General features: G+C 42.5%; 1 protein-coding gene across 3 annotated transcripts in view; it reads right to left on the bottom strand.

The window, feature by feature from the left end:
- Nucleotides 1–1,722: 1,722 nt before the first annotated feature.
- The window catches only part of STAC3 (SH3 and cysteine rich domain 3), a 41,944-nt gene continuing 26,672 nt past the window's right edge, over nucleotides 1,723–16,994 (bottom strand). For all 3 annotated transcript variants that reach the window (XM_089482370.1, XM_089482367.1, XM_089482369.1), the window contains 5 exons: nucleotides 14,606–14,652; nucleotides 12,375–12,466; nucleotides 9,308–9,359; nucleotides 6,965–7,114; nucleotides 1,723–6,516 (listed from right to left, as the gene is read on the bottom strand). In XM_089482370.1, the coding sequence (XP_089338496.1) occupies nucleotides 6,418–6,516; nucleotides 6,965–7,114; nucleotides 9,308–9,359; nucleotides 12,375–12,466; nucleotides 14,606–14,652 (440 nt within the window). In that variant the 3' untranslated portion in view covers nucleotides 1,723–6,417. The remainder of the gene's footprint in view (nucleotides 6,517–6,964; nucleotides 7,115–9,307; nucleotides 9,360–12,374; nucleotides 12,467–14,605; nucleotides 14,653–16,994) is intronic.

The raw sequence follows: 16,994 nt of genomic DNA, 5'->3' as shown, positions 1-16,994 counted from the left end.
AGATTCAGACCTGGTTAGTACTTGGATGGGAGACTGCCAATGAATCCAGATGCTGTAGGAAACACAGTGGGCTGGGGTTACGGGCAGAGGACCCCCATGAATGTGGACAAACCATAAATAAGAAGCCACTATTTCCCCCCTGTGAGAACACCTCTCTAGGAATCTCTAGGTCCTCTAGCACAACTCTATAGTCAGCCTCAGGAAGAATTGTGCTGGAGGACCTAGAAATTCCTAGAGAGAACATATTAATCAAATCCACAAATAATCAAATCTGCAAAAGTCAAAGCCGCAAATATGGAGGGCCGGCTGTATTTCAAAGGAAGGAATACCACCTCTGAGGACTCTTTGCCCCTATGAAAATTCATGGGGTCACCCTAAGTTGGAAGGCAACTTGAAGTCTCTCTCTCTCTCTCTCTCTCTCTCTCACACACACACACACACACACAGGCTCCAACACTGAGTGAAGGCAACTAAGTTTAAAAGTTGGACCCAGAGGTTGGGAAAATCAATGAGCTGGAAAGGAGAGAAACATTCTTGTTTTACAAGGCAGAGTGTGCGAGTTCTGAAGGGTAACAGTGCCTCCTTGAGGTCCATGTTCATATGACAAATCTTGCTGGTGAGCCTTCTGCATCCATAGCAGCAACAGAGGGGTTATTTAGACGTTGTTGTTGTTTTTAGCCCGACTATGTAAATAATCTCACTCACACATTCTGGTTTTGTTGTTCACACTGGTTTTTTTTATCGGAACCGCATCTATGCACATGTCTGCAAATTCTGTTGCTCTGCACTGCACATAAAGATGGAGTTGATGGCATGGATGTATACGAAACACGTTCAAGGCATGTAGAGTTTTATCCCGGTTTATCCCAGGTCTATTAGCATCGGTTATACACAGCTGACAATGTGAATCTTTTAGGAAAAGTCGGGGGGGGGGGGAACCAAGATCGATTATGCCAGGTTATGCCCCCCGCAAAAAAACTTACTCGGGTGCATTCGAAATGCATGTGAACAACAAAGATTGAAACCACATTCTAGTGAGATTATTTTCACCATCTGAATAATCCTTGAGGTAGGCAGCACCTGTTCAAGCGCTGAGACCTTTGCCCTCAGTCCCCCTTGCCTCCAGTCTCTGAGTCCATGAATTTTCCAGTGACTTCAACGGTGGAAATCAACAAACTCAGCTGCACCTGTCTCTCTCCCCCTCATGGGCATAACAGCCACTCAGTGAGGCTCCAGTTCCCAGTAAAGCTCTCTGGTTTCATGTTCCTCTCAGGGACATGGCTTCTGGCTCTTCGTTCCCACTGGGCAAAGAGAGGCTGGCACAAGAAGGCAGCATTTGCCACTGAACACTGTTCCAGTTGAGAAAGAGAAAGGGAAAGACTCCAGAGTTTGTACAGTTCCATGGTTTAGCATACCACCGCATACTTCAGCCCAATTTTCCTGCACTCACTACATCTACTCATTAAAAACCAGGCTGGGAAGTTACTTTTTTTACAAAAATTAATTAATTGCAATTACATTTCCAAGCATCCCCCATCCCAAAGTAATTACATGCAATTCTTGAAAGACAGTAAGCCTTTCCTGTTTCTTAATAGTAACTCCGGTAACTCCTTTTTCATTACTTTTTATTTAAAAAAATTTTTAGAATACTACAAGCCACTGGCGACACAAACATACCCCGTAAATATAAAATTTAAAACAGATTACCATTACACTACAAAACCTGTTAACTTAGTTATTTATTGAAAAAATAATGAGTAACATGGTGTTTATAATTAGCTCTTACTGAGCTCTGACAAATTCACAAACATTGCGTGGAACCTCACAACTTAAAAGGCTCTAGGACTCCAACCTGTATATGTGAGACTACAGTCAGCCCTTCTTATACACAGATTTTTTATACACGGCTTCAAGCATCCACAGTTTGAAAATGTTCCAAAAAAGTATAAATTTCAAATATCAAACCTTGATTTTCCATTTTTTATAAGGGACACCATTTCGCTATGTCATTATATTTAATGGGACTTGAGCACCCACGGATTTTGTTATCCACGGGGGAGCTTGGAACCAACCCCCAGCGTATAACAAGGGTCCACTGTCTGCATATTTACCCCAGGATTATGTGTATTTAACTGCCTGTACAATCCAAATTCTGCATCAAAGAAAAATAGATTCTGTGACCTGGATGAAATATACAGATCTCTGCATTTGTGTACTGCTTTCATTTATTTTATTCTTCTCCTAGGAAGTAAGCATACTGACAACCTGTGCCATGCCATGACAGCTGGGATTCCTGCTCAGTCCTATCCCAGTTTCAAATTCCACTAAATGACTACACTGGTTTGTGGATTAGAGATGTTCTTATTCAAAAACAAAACAAAAATGGGAGTCTTAAGATGCTAAATTCTGCATCAGATACCAAATCCCCCACTTTTGTGGGGCAACAGCAGACAGAGACAATTGAATTATATCCTTAGCTTTTTATAGGCATATGTCCTTGGGCAATTCTTTCAAATATGTTCACAGCCAAAGAAACTGAATAGTGCCTCATCACCTGCTCATTCTTATTACCATAATGCAGACCTTCAGATTCAAGGAGATGGGTATGAGGCAGCATACACTGGGTTATACTTGGATTAGAGGCAAAAAAATAAAATAAAATCTGCTCAGCATGTATTGCCTTAGCCGACCTAACTCCATTTTAACTGTCAATTTTCCCATCACACCATTCAACCCACAGATGCAGTACTGAAAAGGGTTTAGACAGGCACTTGGAGATGTAAAGTCAAGGCTATTTCTAACACCCTACTTGCACATGTTTTCTTTGCTCAAGCCATCTCATCTGATCAGAGGACTATGCAAACACTTCCTGCACACATCTCTTAAGAAGTGCAAATTAACCCTATTTGCCAACTTCTCCTCCACTTTGCCCACATGTGACTCAGACCTGAGCTCCTTAGGCAAAGTTAAAAAGCAGCCAAGACACAACCAACCAGCTCAAACATTGCATAAGTTTACAGCAGGGCAGGAGATGAAAACTAACAGGAAATCCTTCTGTTAAGAGGCCAAACACCTAGGAGTAAATTGCCCTCCTTTGTTCTCCTTCTGACCCTTTCCCCCATGTGTCTAAGTGCAACTGCCAAGTGCTCCAGGTGGAGACATTATTTTAAGTGTATGGCTCCCTAGGCCTCACTTGCAAGAGTACTTCCATCTATCAGAAATGGGATTAATATCCTTGCTAAATATGAATATTACATGGTACATTCAGCACAGGTACAAGCTGTGTACATGTGTACACAAATTCTTCATCTGTACAGTTGGCCCTGTGTATCTATGTATTTTTTTATCCATGGATTCAATCATCCATGGCTTGATAATATTTTTTAAAAATCTAAATCCCAAAAGTAAATCTTGTTTTTACTCTTTTTTTATATAAGGGGCATCATTTCACTATGCCATGGTATTTCATGGGACTTGAGCATCCATGGATTTTGGTATCCATGAGGGGTCCTGGAATCAAACCCCAGCAGATCCCAAAAGCCCACTGTAGACTAGTAATGTTATTCACACATAACATTCCACAGTGCATCCAGATTGTTGATCTGTACTTTGGTTCAGTGGGGTGTTCACACTGTGTACATGTTTAGATGTTCATGTGACTCTCTTATATAAACCTATCTACTTTGTTATCTAGCCTTTCACATCAAAACTTCAGCAGATTTGGGTGTATCTTCCCTTACATGCCTGACTTTCTTTCTCCTGTTTTCTCTAAATAATTCTCTCTTGATGCTTATGGATATATTTTGAGTTTTGCCTTGGGAATTCAGTTGATCTTGCTTCACCCTACAGGCCTGTCTCTCACTCACTGACAAGTGGATAACAGTTCTAATTATTCTCAGCTTGTAACCAACTCCATCCAAAGCGCTCCTGTTTATACTACCTCAATATTCCTTATTTCCTTGAAGTAAAAAAAAATGGAGTATGGGAATAGCAACAGGCAAGCCATGAGTTCAAGTCCTAGAATGAGCAATGTTTCACCTATTCCTGCACTTATGCATTAAGAGTGGATAAGGACTGTATCAGAGTACAAGGGAAATTTGCTTAGCTAGACTGGACACCCAACTCTGTAACAGAAAATTACCCAGCACTCTATATGAGCACGGCATGGAATTTGGGCAGGGGTAGCGCTGAAACAGGTAATACTTCAGAAGAGGCCACATATCGCCAGAGCAGACTGGATGTGACAGCACCCTCCTGTGGGCACATAGCAACATGAGCAAAACACTTCTCCTACCTTTACCTAAAGTATTTGGAGCTGAACCTTCCATGATAGGCAAGGAAAACAGGTCACAACAATGGAAAGGGGACTGAGAAGAAATGGATCCAAGGACCTGAAGAGTGGGCTGGTTTATTTACAGTCTGGCAATAACCAGGGAACTCTAAAACCCTCTGAATTCTTGGAAGCAGAAGAAGCTCATATACACCTATGAAGACCAGGCTAACAGGATGACAGTGTTGGGAGACATAGCTGTGTTAGTCTAGAATATCAATATGCAAAGGGATCTAGTAGCACCTTTGGGGCTAACTGAGCAAAGGCAGTAGTAGCATAAGCTTTTGTAGACTTGGTCTATTCTACTTCCTCAGATGACAGTGTACAAGAGGAAACTGGGGACAACTGCTGCTATCTTGTTGACCTCTGAGCTTCCCACATTGGGAAGAGAACTATTGCCAAGTGTGGTGTGTGTATGTATGTACACAGAAATCAGGCGATAGCTAAGCATGATCTGGGGCATTCTGGTGTCTTAAACATGCTCTGGTGAGTGTTATTAGCTGGTAGCCAATGAGCCATGGGCACTGTGGTCTTCAGACTTACTGGATCCTCATGAAAACAAACACAAGTGTCTTCATGGGCAAGGGTGAAAGCAAAGCCCTGCATACAACAAGTGTGCATAAGGGCATGTGGAATAACACTGCAAGCATTCACAAATGGAGGGGAGGGCTTATGTCAAGTTAGGGTGTTACAGTATGTTGAGCCATGTGCCACCTCCACACAGAAACCCTATTTACCAAGTAAACCCTCTCAGCAACTCTGAACCCTGGCAATATCTTGGCACAGACTGTCTTCTGTAGCATCACCACTACAACCATCAGTTGCCCTCCAATAATCTAGGAAGTGAGAAGAATAGTATTTCTCCTAATCACCTATGGTGTTTACAGTTGGGCTCCTAGTGAGATAGCTTCAAATATTACAAGTATGAGTGGAAAGAACTTATTTTCATATTTCTCCCTCACCAAGAAAGCCATGATTTCCAGGTGCCCATGCCACTCATATATCTTTGCATAGGAGAGATATACAAATGGCCACTTTTAGATATTGCTCCAGAAGCACAGAGAGAGGATGTGAGGATCTCACTGGTGGACCTTCTGTTGCCTCACCCACCTAACATCCAAAAATCTCCTTGCAACATGGATTCCAAGCCCTCCTGAGCTGTCTCAAAGTCCAGAAGCAAAGAGTGCTGTCTCATTTTACCGCAGTCAAGCTATTGGTGACTTAGTATACTCTTTCCTCTATTACATGTCAACAGATGACACAATGACAGCGGCTATGTACAAAGAAAAGTATGTAAGGGCAGGTTGCCAAAACTACAGTTTTCTATAGGTCTCCCGCACAACTGAAACCAGATGATCATGGAACAGGACAATCTATTTCACATTGGCAAGAAAACAGAATGAAGAGGATAATGACAGAGGTATATTACTTCAACATAACTGGAGCTGAGCAGTTCAAAATCCTCCCAAGCAATTAGACCATTTTATTGGACGTCCACCCCAAATCTTGCTGCTTTACATCAAGGTTGGTAGGCCATTGGGGAACCAAGAGAGATAACGTGTATTGGCAAAACATAACAAAAACTGAGCAATCCAGACCTGGCCCCTGCCAGCAAAGGGACAGTCACTTGAATTGTCTCTTGAATAAACACATGCACACACAAGCTTGGTGCCACCTGCAAGGAGCAGCAGCAGCAGCAGCAGCAAATGCCATTTTGTCAAGTCTAGCAGTCAACATGGCTGATCACTATCCACTTCCTTTGCAGACAGGAAGCAGTACAGCTTTGGCTGTGTCCTGGCACCACCGTGATTACGTCATCCAGGGACAATGGCTAAACCCATTCAGGAATCTGCCAGCCAACTATAGATTTCAAGGGGAGCTCCAAAGACCTTCAGATGGCAGAATTAGGTACTCCTTTCCTTGAATCCTTGCTTAGAGATACAGGGCTTGGTGGGACATCTTGCCCTGGGCCATAGGCACTTGCAGAACCCAGCTCTACTGCAGAGAGTTCTTGGCAGCTGGGAATCTCTCTCCAAAGAAACAACCTGGCCTTCCTCGGCCCTGGCTACAAAACCATCACAAAGGCCTCAGATCTCTTGCAGGAAGTCAACGGGAAAGAGCCCAACTTTGCGGCCTGTGTAGACTTTCACGTAGCCATTCAGCTCCTCACCTTTCTGAACCACAATCTGTAGCAAAACAAGGCAAAAACAGAATGGGTGAGATAGGTTAGAAGCCAGCTGGGGGTACTTCTTCGGGTTATAAGATCACCCCTCTCCCAGGAGATAAGAAAACAAATTCTTGTTCATTGAGGCAAGTTTATACATAGACATCAGAGCAATGTGTGAAACAGAGCTTTAAACAAATTCAAAATGAAGCAGAGATGGGGGATGTGCAGCCCATCAGACAGTGTTGGAGTGCAATTCCCACCATTGGTTGATAGGAACTGCAGTCCAGCAACAAGGTCTGTTCTTCAGCTTCAGCCTGAAGAAACAGTAAGACATGGATCTTAAAACCACCCAGATTTAAGACTTAAAAGCCACATAAACCACAATTTCTCATTCTCTCTCTCGGTGTGTGTATGTGTTGGACTGGTAGTGAAGTTGTGACTGGATAGCACATCTCCAAGTGACATACCTGATCCTTTTTCAGTGTGATCTGCCCAATCTCTTTGTTGCCCACAAAGGAACGCATCACCTTGTGTACCCGTTCTCCTGCACGCACTCGGATAATGAAGTTTGGTGGGAAATATCCAATTTTGTCCCCAACGTCTCCGACTTTCTTGCCCTAGGAGATCCACACAGGAGAGTAAGTTGTAAAGAAGTCAAGCTGCCAAAAAATTCCCAGCTGATTCACCTCCACCAACAAAACACAAACAACATACCGGTATTTATTTCCTGAAAAGCAGCCAGAGGGGGATCAGATATTGACAATGCTTCAGCTCTCTCCTACATTTCCCCCATCTCTCTCTCTCTCTCTCTCTCTCACACACACACACACACACACACACACACGCACACACACATTCTTCTACATGTCCTAACAAATATAAAAAACACATAAAATAGTAACTATACTTTTGGAAAACCATTCTCTTCCTAATGCAATATATTCCTCAACAAAATAATACATGGACACCCATCCAGATTTCTCATTACGATATTTTCAGGATAGTCGCTCTTCATGTTCTAATGGACAACACTGAAAAAATATTGCAAGAGAAAAGCTACAGAATCTTTACAACAGCAGTATTTTCAGTGGTGGGGGGCGGGGAGAATTAAAATTAATTTTGCAGATTTCTTTGAATCACTTTGCAAAGATATTCAGTTTATTACCACATAAAACAGGGCAGGCTTTATTCATAATGGGTTATTGGCTGAGTATGAAATTACAGTACGTGTTATGCAGCATATATGGGGTTTGCAATCTTGTGGTTGGCTCTCATAATGATAATGAGCAAGTGAAAGGGAGGATGTTTTCAGGGAAGACAAATGAAGCAGAGAGGGGAGGGAGATATTTAACCCCTTCCATTCCATCAATCATGCCCCACCCCATCTCTCCTTATCAATTAATGTTTTTGCTCAACCAGGAACTGAGACCAGAAATAAACTGACTGGGAGAATGGGAATTGAGCACCCCATATCCACCATTCCCTGCAAATGCTCCCCACCTAGGAAACTTATGCCTGTCTCTTTTCCTCTGCTGAATCTCTTATCAAATTTCCTCTTTGCCTCTGTTGCAATGTGCATTTATTTACCATAAATGACAGCTGAGCTCCATTGCATATTGCTCTTTGTTGCTGTGTGCCTTCAAGTCTTTTCTGACTTATGGCAACCCTAAGGTGAACCTACTGTGAGGTTTTCTTGGCAAGATTTGTTCAGAGATAGTTTGCCATCTGCAGTGGTGATGCAGTGGTTAAATGCCTGTACTGCAGCCACTCATTCACAAGGTTGTGAGTTCGATCCCAGGCAGGGCTCCAGGGTCCGCTCAGCCTTGCATCCTTCCAAGGTCGCTAAAATGAGTACCCAGCTTGTTGAAGGCAATTAGCTTACACTTTGTAAACTATTTAGGGAGTGCTTAAGTGCACTGATAAGCGGTATAGAAATGTGCTTGCTCTTGCTACTGCCTTCCTCAGCGGATGAGAAAGTTTGACCTGCCCAAAGTCACCCAGTGGGTTTCTATGGCTGAATGGGAATTTGAACCCTGGTTTCCCAGTGTCCTAGTCAAAGACTTAAACCACTATACCACACTGACTCTCCACAGCACACCCTGAAGGTAATATGCAGTGAGATCTTTAAGAAAGGGCTGTTCTGCAAATGTCATGCACATTGAAATGGTGTCTCTCATGATGCCTCTCAACACACCATTTCAATTCCAAACCTTTTCACATTTTTATAAGCATTAACACCCCCTGTTTTTATTATTTATTTTAGAGACTTATATCCTACTTTGCCATCCTCAAAGTGGTATACAGTGCAATGGTATCCTAGATTATTTGCCCATGCAGGAAAGAAGGAAGGAAGCACTTTCTGCTGGCACTTGAAAATCCCAGCTGAAAGCAACAGCCTTTGCTACTTTCTCATCCTCCCATCTTCTTTGCACAGTGAGGAGAAGCAAACTCTGTCACTTCACTGAAGAGATGGGAACTTATTGACTCCTGAAAGCATTGTTGAGAAAACAAAAAGGGGCTCCCTCTTATCTTCAATTCCTGATTTGCAGGGAGTTGGAGAGGCATCTGGAAGTGATGGAACAAATTGGACCTCCACAACCAGGACAGAGTTCCCTAAAGGGTCATGTTAAGACTGTGGCCCACAGGTTCCCAGCCTCATTCTAAAGCCACAATGGAGACAATGCTTTACAGCCCATTGAGCTTTACAGAGAATTTCAAGATACCAGTTCCAAGATAATAACAACAACAAACCAAAACAGGTTTCCTTCAAATGATCAGGCTCAGTCCTGAAGCAAAAACAGCCTTCTTACCCGCCACCATTCTTCATTGGAGTCGTCCACAATGACAATTTTGTCCCCAGGACTGAAAGAAAACAGGCTCAGAGTGAAATAGATGGCTTACAAACAAATTGTGACTGTGCATTCTGAGCTGCCCATGGGCATTAAGGAGTCTTAGACACACGCTAGTCTCTCTCCCCAGTGTAAATACTTGGGACATGACCGAAACAAATTTCCCCTCTAGTGAGAGGGTCATGCATGCCAAGGATGGTAGGAGTTGTAATTTAACAAAACAGGAAGACACCAGGCTGGGGAAAAGTTGCTCTGCAGGGCCTAGCCTTACTGTATTTGACATCAGGCTGGCCAAGAGATGCAGTAGTGATGGGTGATTTCAACTATCCTGATATTTGCTGGAAATCAAACTCAGCCAAAACATTAAGGTATAGCAAATTCCTCACTTGCCTGGAAGACAATTTCATTGTCCAAAAAGTGGAAGAGGCAACATGAGGTCAACCATTTTAGATCTGATCCTAACCAACAAGGATGACTTGGTTAACGGGATGCACGTGGTGTGATCATTAGGTGGAAGTGAGCATGTTCTACTGGAGTTTGTTATACAGTGGAAAGGAAAAGCCAGGCATAGTCAGACATGCATTCTAGACTTTAGGAGAGCTGATTTCAGTAAACGTAGGGAAATACTGGGAGTGATCCTGTGCTCAGGAATACTAAAAGTGAGTTCATGAAGGACAGGAGTTTCTCAAAAGGCACAATTTCAAACTGTTCCAATGAGGAGGAAAAAGTGGAAGGTGTCTCAAGATGGATGGATGACTAAAGAACTTTTAGCTGAGCTAAGTTTTAAATGGGACATGTATAAGAAATGGAAAAGGTGGGGGGGGAATCGCCTAGGAGGAATTCAAACAAATAGCGAGCACATGTAAAGGAAAAGTCAGAAAAGCAAGAATGAGCTCAGGCTTGCTTAGAGAGGTTAAGAACAATAAAAAGGGCTTTGGGGGGTACGTCTGTAGCAAAAGGAAGAAGAAGGAAATGGTAGGGTCACTACGTAGAGAAGGTGGCAAAATGCTAACAGGGGACAGAGAAAAGACAGAATTACTCAACACCTTTTTTGCCTCAGTCTTCTCAGAAAAGGAAAAGGGTGCTCAATCTGGGGAAAGTGGAGCAGAGGACAGAATAGGGGAATTTCAGCACAGAATAAGTAAAGAGATAGTACAGGAATACCTTGTTAATCTAAATGAATTTAAGTCTCCAGGACCAGATGAACTATATCCAAGGGTATTAAAAGAACTGGCAAATGTAATATTGGAGCCATTGGCAATAATGTTTGAGAACTCCTGGAGAACAGAGAAGTCCCAGCAGACTGGAGGAGGGCAAACGTTGTCCCCATCTTCAAAAGGGGGAAAAAAAAGAGGATCCCAACAATTATCATCCAGTTAGTCTGACATCAATACCAGGAAAGATTCTAGAGCAGATCATTAAACAGAGTGTCTGTGAACATCTAGAAACTAATGCCATAATCACAAAAAGTCAACATGGGTTTCAGAGAAACAAGTCATGCCAGACAAATCTGATCTCTTTCTTTGATAAAATTACCAGCTTGGTAGATGAAGGGAATGCTATGGATATAGTATATCTTGATTTCAGTAAGGCCTTTGACAGGGTTTCCCATGGCATTCTTGCAAATAAGTTTGTAAATGTGGGCCAGACAAGGCAACTGTTACATGGATTTGTAATTGGTTGACTGGCCGAACCCAAAGGGTGCTCAACAATGGCTCCTTTTCATCCTGGAGAGAAGTGACCAGTGGGGTCCCACAGGACTCTGTCCTGGGCCAGTGCTATTCAACATCTTTATCAGTGACTTGGATGACAGAATTGGGGGCATACTCATCAAATTTGCAGATGACACCAAATTAGGAGGAATAGCTAAGACCCCAGAGAAAAGGATCAAAATTCAAAATGATCTTAACAGATTAGAAAGCTGGGCCAAAACTAACAAAATACCATAAATTTCAACACCGAGAAATGTAAGGTACTGCACTTAGGTAGAAAAAATGAAATGCATAGATATAGAATGGGGGGCACCTGCCTGAACAAGACTATGAAGTTTATCGCATGGGACATAAACCGTTCCCCAGCGCGTTCTAACGGGGACGAGCGTGGGCGCGCATGGAGCGCAATGAGCACCGGATGGGGCCCAAAACGCGACTTTATCGCACGGGGGAACGCCGGCGCCGCCACCGCGCGTTCCCATTGCGTCCCAATTCTGTTCCAGAGGGCGCCATTTCTGGGGACTGTTTCAAAGCGTCCCCGTTAGAACGCGCTGGGGAACGGTTTATGCCCCATGCGATAAACTTCTATATGTGAAAGGGATCCGGGAGTTCAAGTAGACCACAAACTGAACATGAGTTAACAGTGTGATGTGATTCTAAGCTGCATCAATAGAAGTATAGTCTCTAGATCAAAGGAAGTAATGTTGCTAGTCTATTCTGCTTTGGTCAGGCCTCACCTGAAATATTGTGTCCACCTCTGGGCACTACAGTTCAAAAAGAATGTTGACAAACTGGAGTGTGTCCAGAGGAGGGTGACCAAAATGGTGAAGGGTCTGGAAGCCATGCCTTATGAGGAAAGACTTAGGGAGCTGGGAATGTTTATCCTGGAGAAGAGACAGGTGATATGATAGCCCTGCTTAAGTATTTGAAGAGATGCCATATTGAGGATGGAGCAAGCTTTTTTTCTGCTGCTCCAAACTAGAACATGGAACAATGGATGCCACCTACAGGAAAAGAGATTCCACCTCAACATTAGGAGGAACTTCCTGACAGTAAGGGCTGTTCAACAGTGGAACACACTCCCTTGGAGTGTAGTAGAGTCTCCTTCCTTAGAGGTCTTTAAGCAGAGGCTGGATGGTCATCTGTTGGGAATGCTATGATTCTATGATTTTATGAAGAATATCAGGAACCCATCTCAAATACTTCTCTGTTGGGTCCTGCCTTTGCAAGATAGAGATTTCAAAGACACTAGCATTTGATGTATTCTCGTCCACAACAACAGCATTGTCCCCATCATCATCATCACCATTACGCACTGAAAATCCAGGTCATCCTTCTCCAAGGCTTTGAAGCGATACAATGCAATAAAATAGTGTGATTGTTGGAACCCAGGCTGCTGCTTCTTATTCTGTTCAGGAGAAGAAAGGAAAAATTTACTGTATGACTAAGCGCCGGGGTTCTTCACAGCAGCCAAGAAAATAATACCCCTAACTCTTTAAAGTAAGACAATTTCCCACCAAATAGCCAAAAATTCCCTTAAATGACCTTTAAAAAAATAACATTTTTGAAACAAGTAGATGTTACTAAATATACCCAAAATGTAACTTATTAGTATTAAACATATATTGGTATAAAACATACAAAAAAAGAACATGGGTTTTTTTGGTACATCCTGGACAGTAGCCAGAATATCTAAAAAAAACACCCATCTGCTCCCATATGAGCCTGTCCCGAAACCTGAGATCCTCAGTAGAGGTCCTGTTCCTGTCTCATCGTTTTGTAGACCAGGGTGGTGAAGACAGAAGAGAGAGAATCCTCTTTAGTGACACCTTGACTTGGGTTTTCCTCCCAAGAGAAGTCAGGCTGGCTCAATCCCTGCTGGATGTTTGACAGGGAATCAAAACTATATTATTTTGGAGATTATCGCACACCTTTTTCTCCCAAGCTGGGCATGGGCATAAACTGCTTAAAAATGGACAAACTGGTTTATGCCCAGCTCAAAGGCATTGTGTATCTGATCCAGACTTTACAAAGAACAGGACTTTCCCATTCTTTGCAAATTCCAGGAGAAGTCTGGATTGGTTGTGCGAAAACATCCATTTTTAATCGCTTGCGCCCAGCTTGGGAGAAAAAGGTGTGTGATAATCTCCTTTGTCTCATCATTGGTTATTTTTTAAAAAGGGGGAGGGGAGTTAACTGGCTTTTAACCTGTTTTTGAATTATATTTTCATAAAGAATTTTTTTTGTGAGGGGCCTGGTAGGAGAAAAGTGGCTCATACAAATCTCTTTCACATTAAAGAATTATTCCATTTTGATTCCACTTTAACTGCCATGCCTCAATCCTATGAAATCCTAGGATTTGTAGTTTGGTCAAAGGTGTCAGAGGGCCGAGGATTAGAAAGGCCTCTCTCTCTGGTAATGTGAAAGAGACCACACTTAATAAATTGAGTGGGCCCTTAGTATCGGCTGGGGTTTGGTTCCAGAATCCCCACCATGGATACCAAAATCTGTGGATGTTCAAGTCCCACTATGTACAATCAACAGTAAAATGGTGTCCCTTATATAAAATGATAAAATCAAGGTTTGCTGTTTGGAATTTATATATTTATTGAATATTTTCAAAGTCAGGGATGCTTGAATCCATGGATAAAAAAAAAATCTGTGGATAGAGAGGGCTGACTGTAATAATTACCACACCAAAAATAATTAATTAATTAATGTTTTACATTCTGCATCATTACTTCCTTCCAAGTTCTGGGGGGATTTGGATCTACTGGTAGTTCTCAGGTGGCTTATATGTAGATCTGGATCTACTGGGAGATCTCTAATAATATTCAGTATCATCAACCATGATTTTGGGTGCTCATTTGTTTAATACCTTTTCCAATTGCTACCGCTCTGGTCTCTGAGAGAGTACAACTAGGTACATTCTTGCCTCACTCTGAGTTTCCAATTGCCCATGGTCAGAATTCACCCCAGCAATAAATTATTGTTATGTATTTTATGTATGTATGTATGTATGTATGTATGTATGTTATAAATGTATGTTATGTATGTTATGTGTTCAAAAATTAAATTTAAAAAAAAAAAGAAAAGAATTCACCCCAGCAGAACCATGGTATTTTTAATGCCAGGTTCAGGCTTAGGAGGGATGAAAATCTAAAGTAAGCCAGGCAGTTCAGCACTAATACTCGCTGCTGCCCACATGCCATTGGGCTACTTTTTATTCCCCCCCCCCCCCCCCCGCTGGACACACACAGTTTCTTCTGTGAATATGAACTGCTAGATTCATGCTGATATTTTTGCCACACAATTCACAGCCTGCAACTGTTTCAATTATTCCAGCAGCTGAGAAAAAGGTACCCTTGAACAACTGCTCACACTTCTGGGAATTAGGAAAGGAGGAAGGGACGCCAGCGTGTCAATGTGCCTGGCTTCCTCCCAGGCCTGAGTGCTCCTGGCACCTCTTTTCAAGAATGGCACACTATGCCCTCTTGCCACCCTCACTCCCACCCCAAAAGGAGGAAAGGGGCTGACAGTCAGGCACCTTGTCATCAGGGGCATTCTTCTCAGCCTTCTGTCCTTCTGGGTTTCCTAGAGAAGGGGGGAAGAAAAGAAAAGAAAAAGTAGCTCTGTGCATAGAAGGAGACACAGAAAGAACAGGGTTTAGGAGTCCCCCCACCCTCCCCAAGGCATCAAAAATGAACTCAGTGTACAATGCTTTTTCCGTGTTTCTTTTCTTCTGCTTAAAATTAAAAAGTTCATACAGTTATACTAAAGCTCCCACTGGTCCAAAACAACACACTGGCTAAGGAGATGGTGGCAAATGTAGTCCTGGACGGCACCTTATTAGAGAAGATCAACTTTATCTCTTCAGAGCTTTTTACATCATTGCCCTAGCAATTCATTTGAGCCAGTGTGGCACAGTGGTTTGAGCACTGAACTATAACTCTGGAGAGCAGGGTTCAAATATCCGCTTAGCCATGAAAACTGACTGGGTGACCCTGGACAAGTCACACTCCCTCAGCCTCAGAGGATGGCAATGAGAAATTCCCTCTGACGAAACTTGCCAAGAAAACCCTGTGACAGGTTCGCCTTAGAGTTGTCATAAGCCGGAAACGACTTGGAAGCACACAACACACACATTCTTGGAGATTCATATTACAGCAATCAGCCTTGTGGCACCTTAAAAACTAACAAGGTTTATTTGGACATAAATCAGATATTAGGAACGGGATTAAACAAAAGTTGTTGCAGAACACTTCAATCTTCCTCAGCATTCCATCTTTGACCTCAGGGTAGCAGTCGTTTTCTATCTATCTATCTATCTATCTATCTATCTATCTATCTATCATCTATCTATCCATCCACACACACACATACACATAAAAAAACTACAAAGGAAGACTGGAAAGAGAAATAGCTGAATTGGAACATATCCACAAACTCCAATCCATCAACAGTGGGTTGAACAGTGACAATGTCTTCCTGGCACACTGCACTTATTATAACACTAGTTGATATCCAGTCTCATAAGGATGCTCTGGGCCAGTTCCTCACATCTTTCTAGTTCCCAGCCAGTATCACACCACACTAAAAAGCTCCCTCCAACATTTATATGGTCATCCACCAACCTTGGCCTCAGGCAACATCTTTCCGCCTACCTTTGTCCCTCAACCACCATAGTTAGAACTGAATTTGTCACCTTATCACCATACTGACAAATTTTACCTTTCCATGGCTAGTCATACAATCTGATTATGAAGGTCCTTCCTGAGCACAAGTTCACTCCATGCATCTGAGGAAGCAGACCTAGGAGATTATCACATGGAGGGAAAGACCTGGAATAGATTTGGGATTGCAAACTCAAAAGTGGGGTTTTTGCAAGCTCCTGTTTTTGCAAAGTGGCCAGCTAAGTATGGCTGGGACCCAGGTTGTAGGTGCCTGGCAGCAGTGTCAGTGATTTTACGTGTGAGTTTGCAATTTTACGTTGGGTTTGCAATCTCGAATCTATTTCGGGTCTTTTTCTCCATGCAATAATCTCCCTAGTCTATGAAAGCTTATGTTATGGTTTCTTTCACCCAACTAGTCTCAAATGTGCTACAAGATCCCTTTGAATACTAAGGTTTTGTTTTGTTTTGTTTTGTTTTGTTTTGGTGTAAGCTTTTGTAGATAAGTTTCATCAAATGCCCATGAACATTTACACCAAATTAAACTTTAGTCTTTGAAGTGCCATAGGATACATGGAGGGAAATTAGGTATACCATTGAGAAAGTAATACTGTACAGGGCTTTCCTGTGTCAGGGCCGAAGAGTCTCACCACTCCAGCAGCCCAGACAAATATCTGTGCTAGAGGAAGAAAAACTTTTTCTTGCTTGCACAAAGAAAGCTGGAATCTGCCATTCCAATAAGAAAATCTCCATATACTGTTTTGTTGTGCCAGTTGTGAGATAGCAAGAACATTCAGAAAGCCAGTGAAATCCTTTCCACTGATGGAAACCTTAGTCTGGCTCACCACCACCACCCAACTATTGTGAAGACCTGCCTGCTTGGTCTTGCCCAGGTCTTCACAATAGTGGTGCCTCATGGCTTCGGTATCAGCAGGGCAATGAATCTGCGCTGGGTTTTAGTACAAACTTTAAAGAACTACTCAAGCTGCCAAACCTAATGCTTAGACTGGGGAAGAAAAGATAAAGAGATGACATGATAGCCATGTTTAAATATTCGAAGGGATGTCATATTGAGCAAGCTTGTTTTCTGCTGCTACAGAGATTAGGATCCAGAGCAATGGATTCAAGCTACAGGAAAAGATATTCCACCTCAACATTAGAACTTCATGACAGTAAGAGGTATTCAACAATGGAACACATTCCCTCAGAGGATGGTGGAGTCTCCTTCTTTGGTGGTTAATCTGACTGTAATCCCGCCTTGATCCA

The sequence above is a fragment of the Sceloporus occidentalis genome, unplaced genomic scaffold, assembly GCF_023333645.1.
Source record: "Sceloporus occidentalis isolate IW3139 unplaced genomic scaffold, rSceOcc1.0.p SCAF_1, whole genome shotgun sequence".
In the NCBI taxonomy this organism is placed as follows: Eukaryota; Metazoa; Chordata; class Lepidosauria; order Squamata; family Phrynosomatidae; genus Sceloporus; species Sceloporus occidentalis.
Note: the sequence above shows the minus strand (reverse complement) of the source record. Positions and strands in the feature narration are given on the sequence as shown.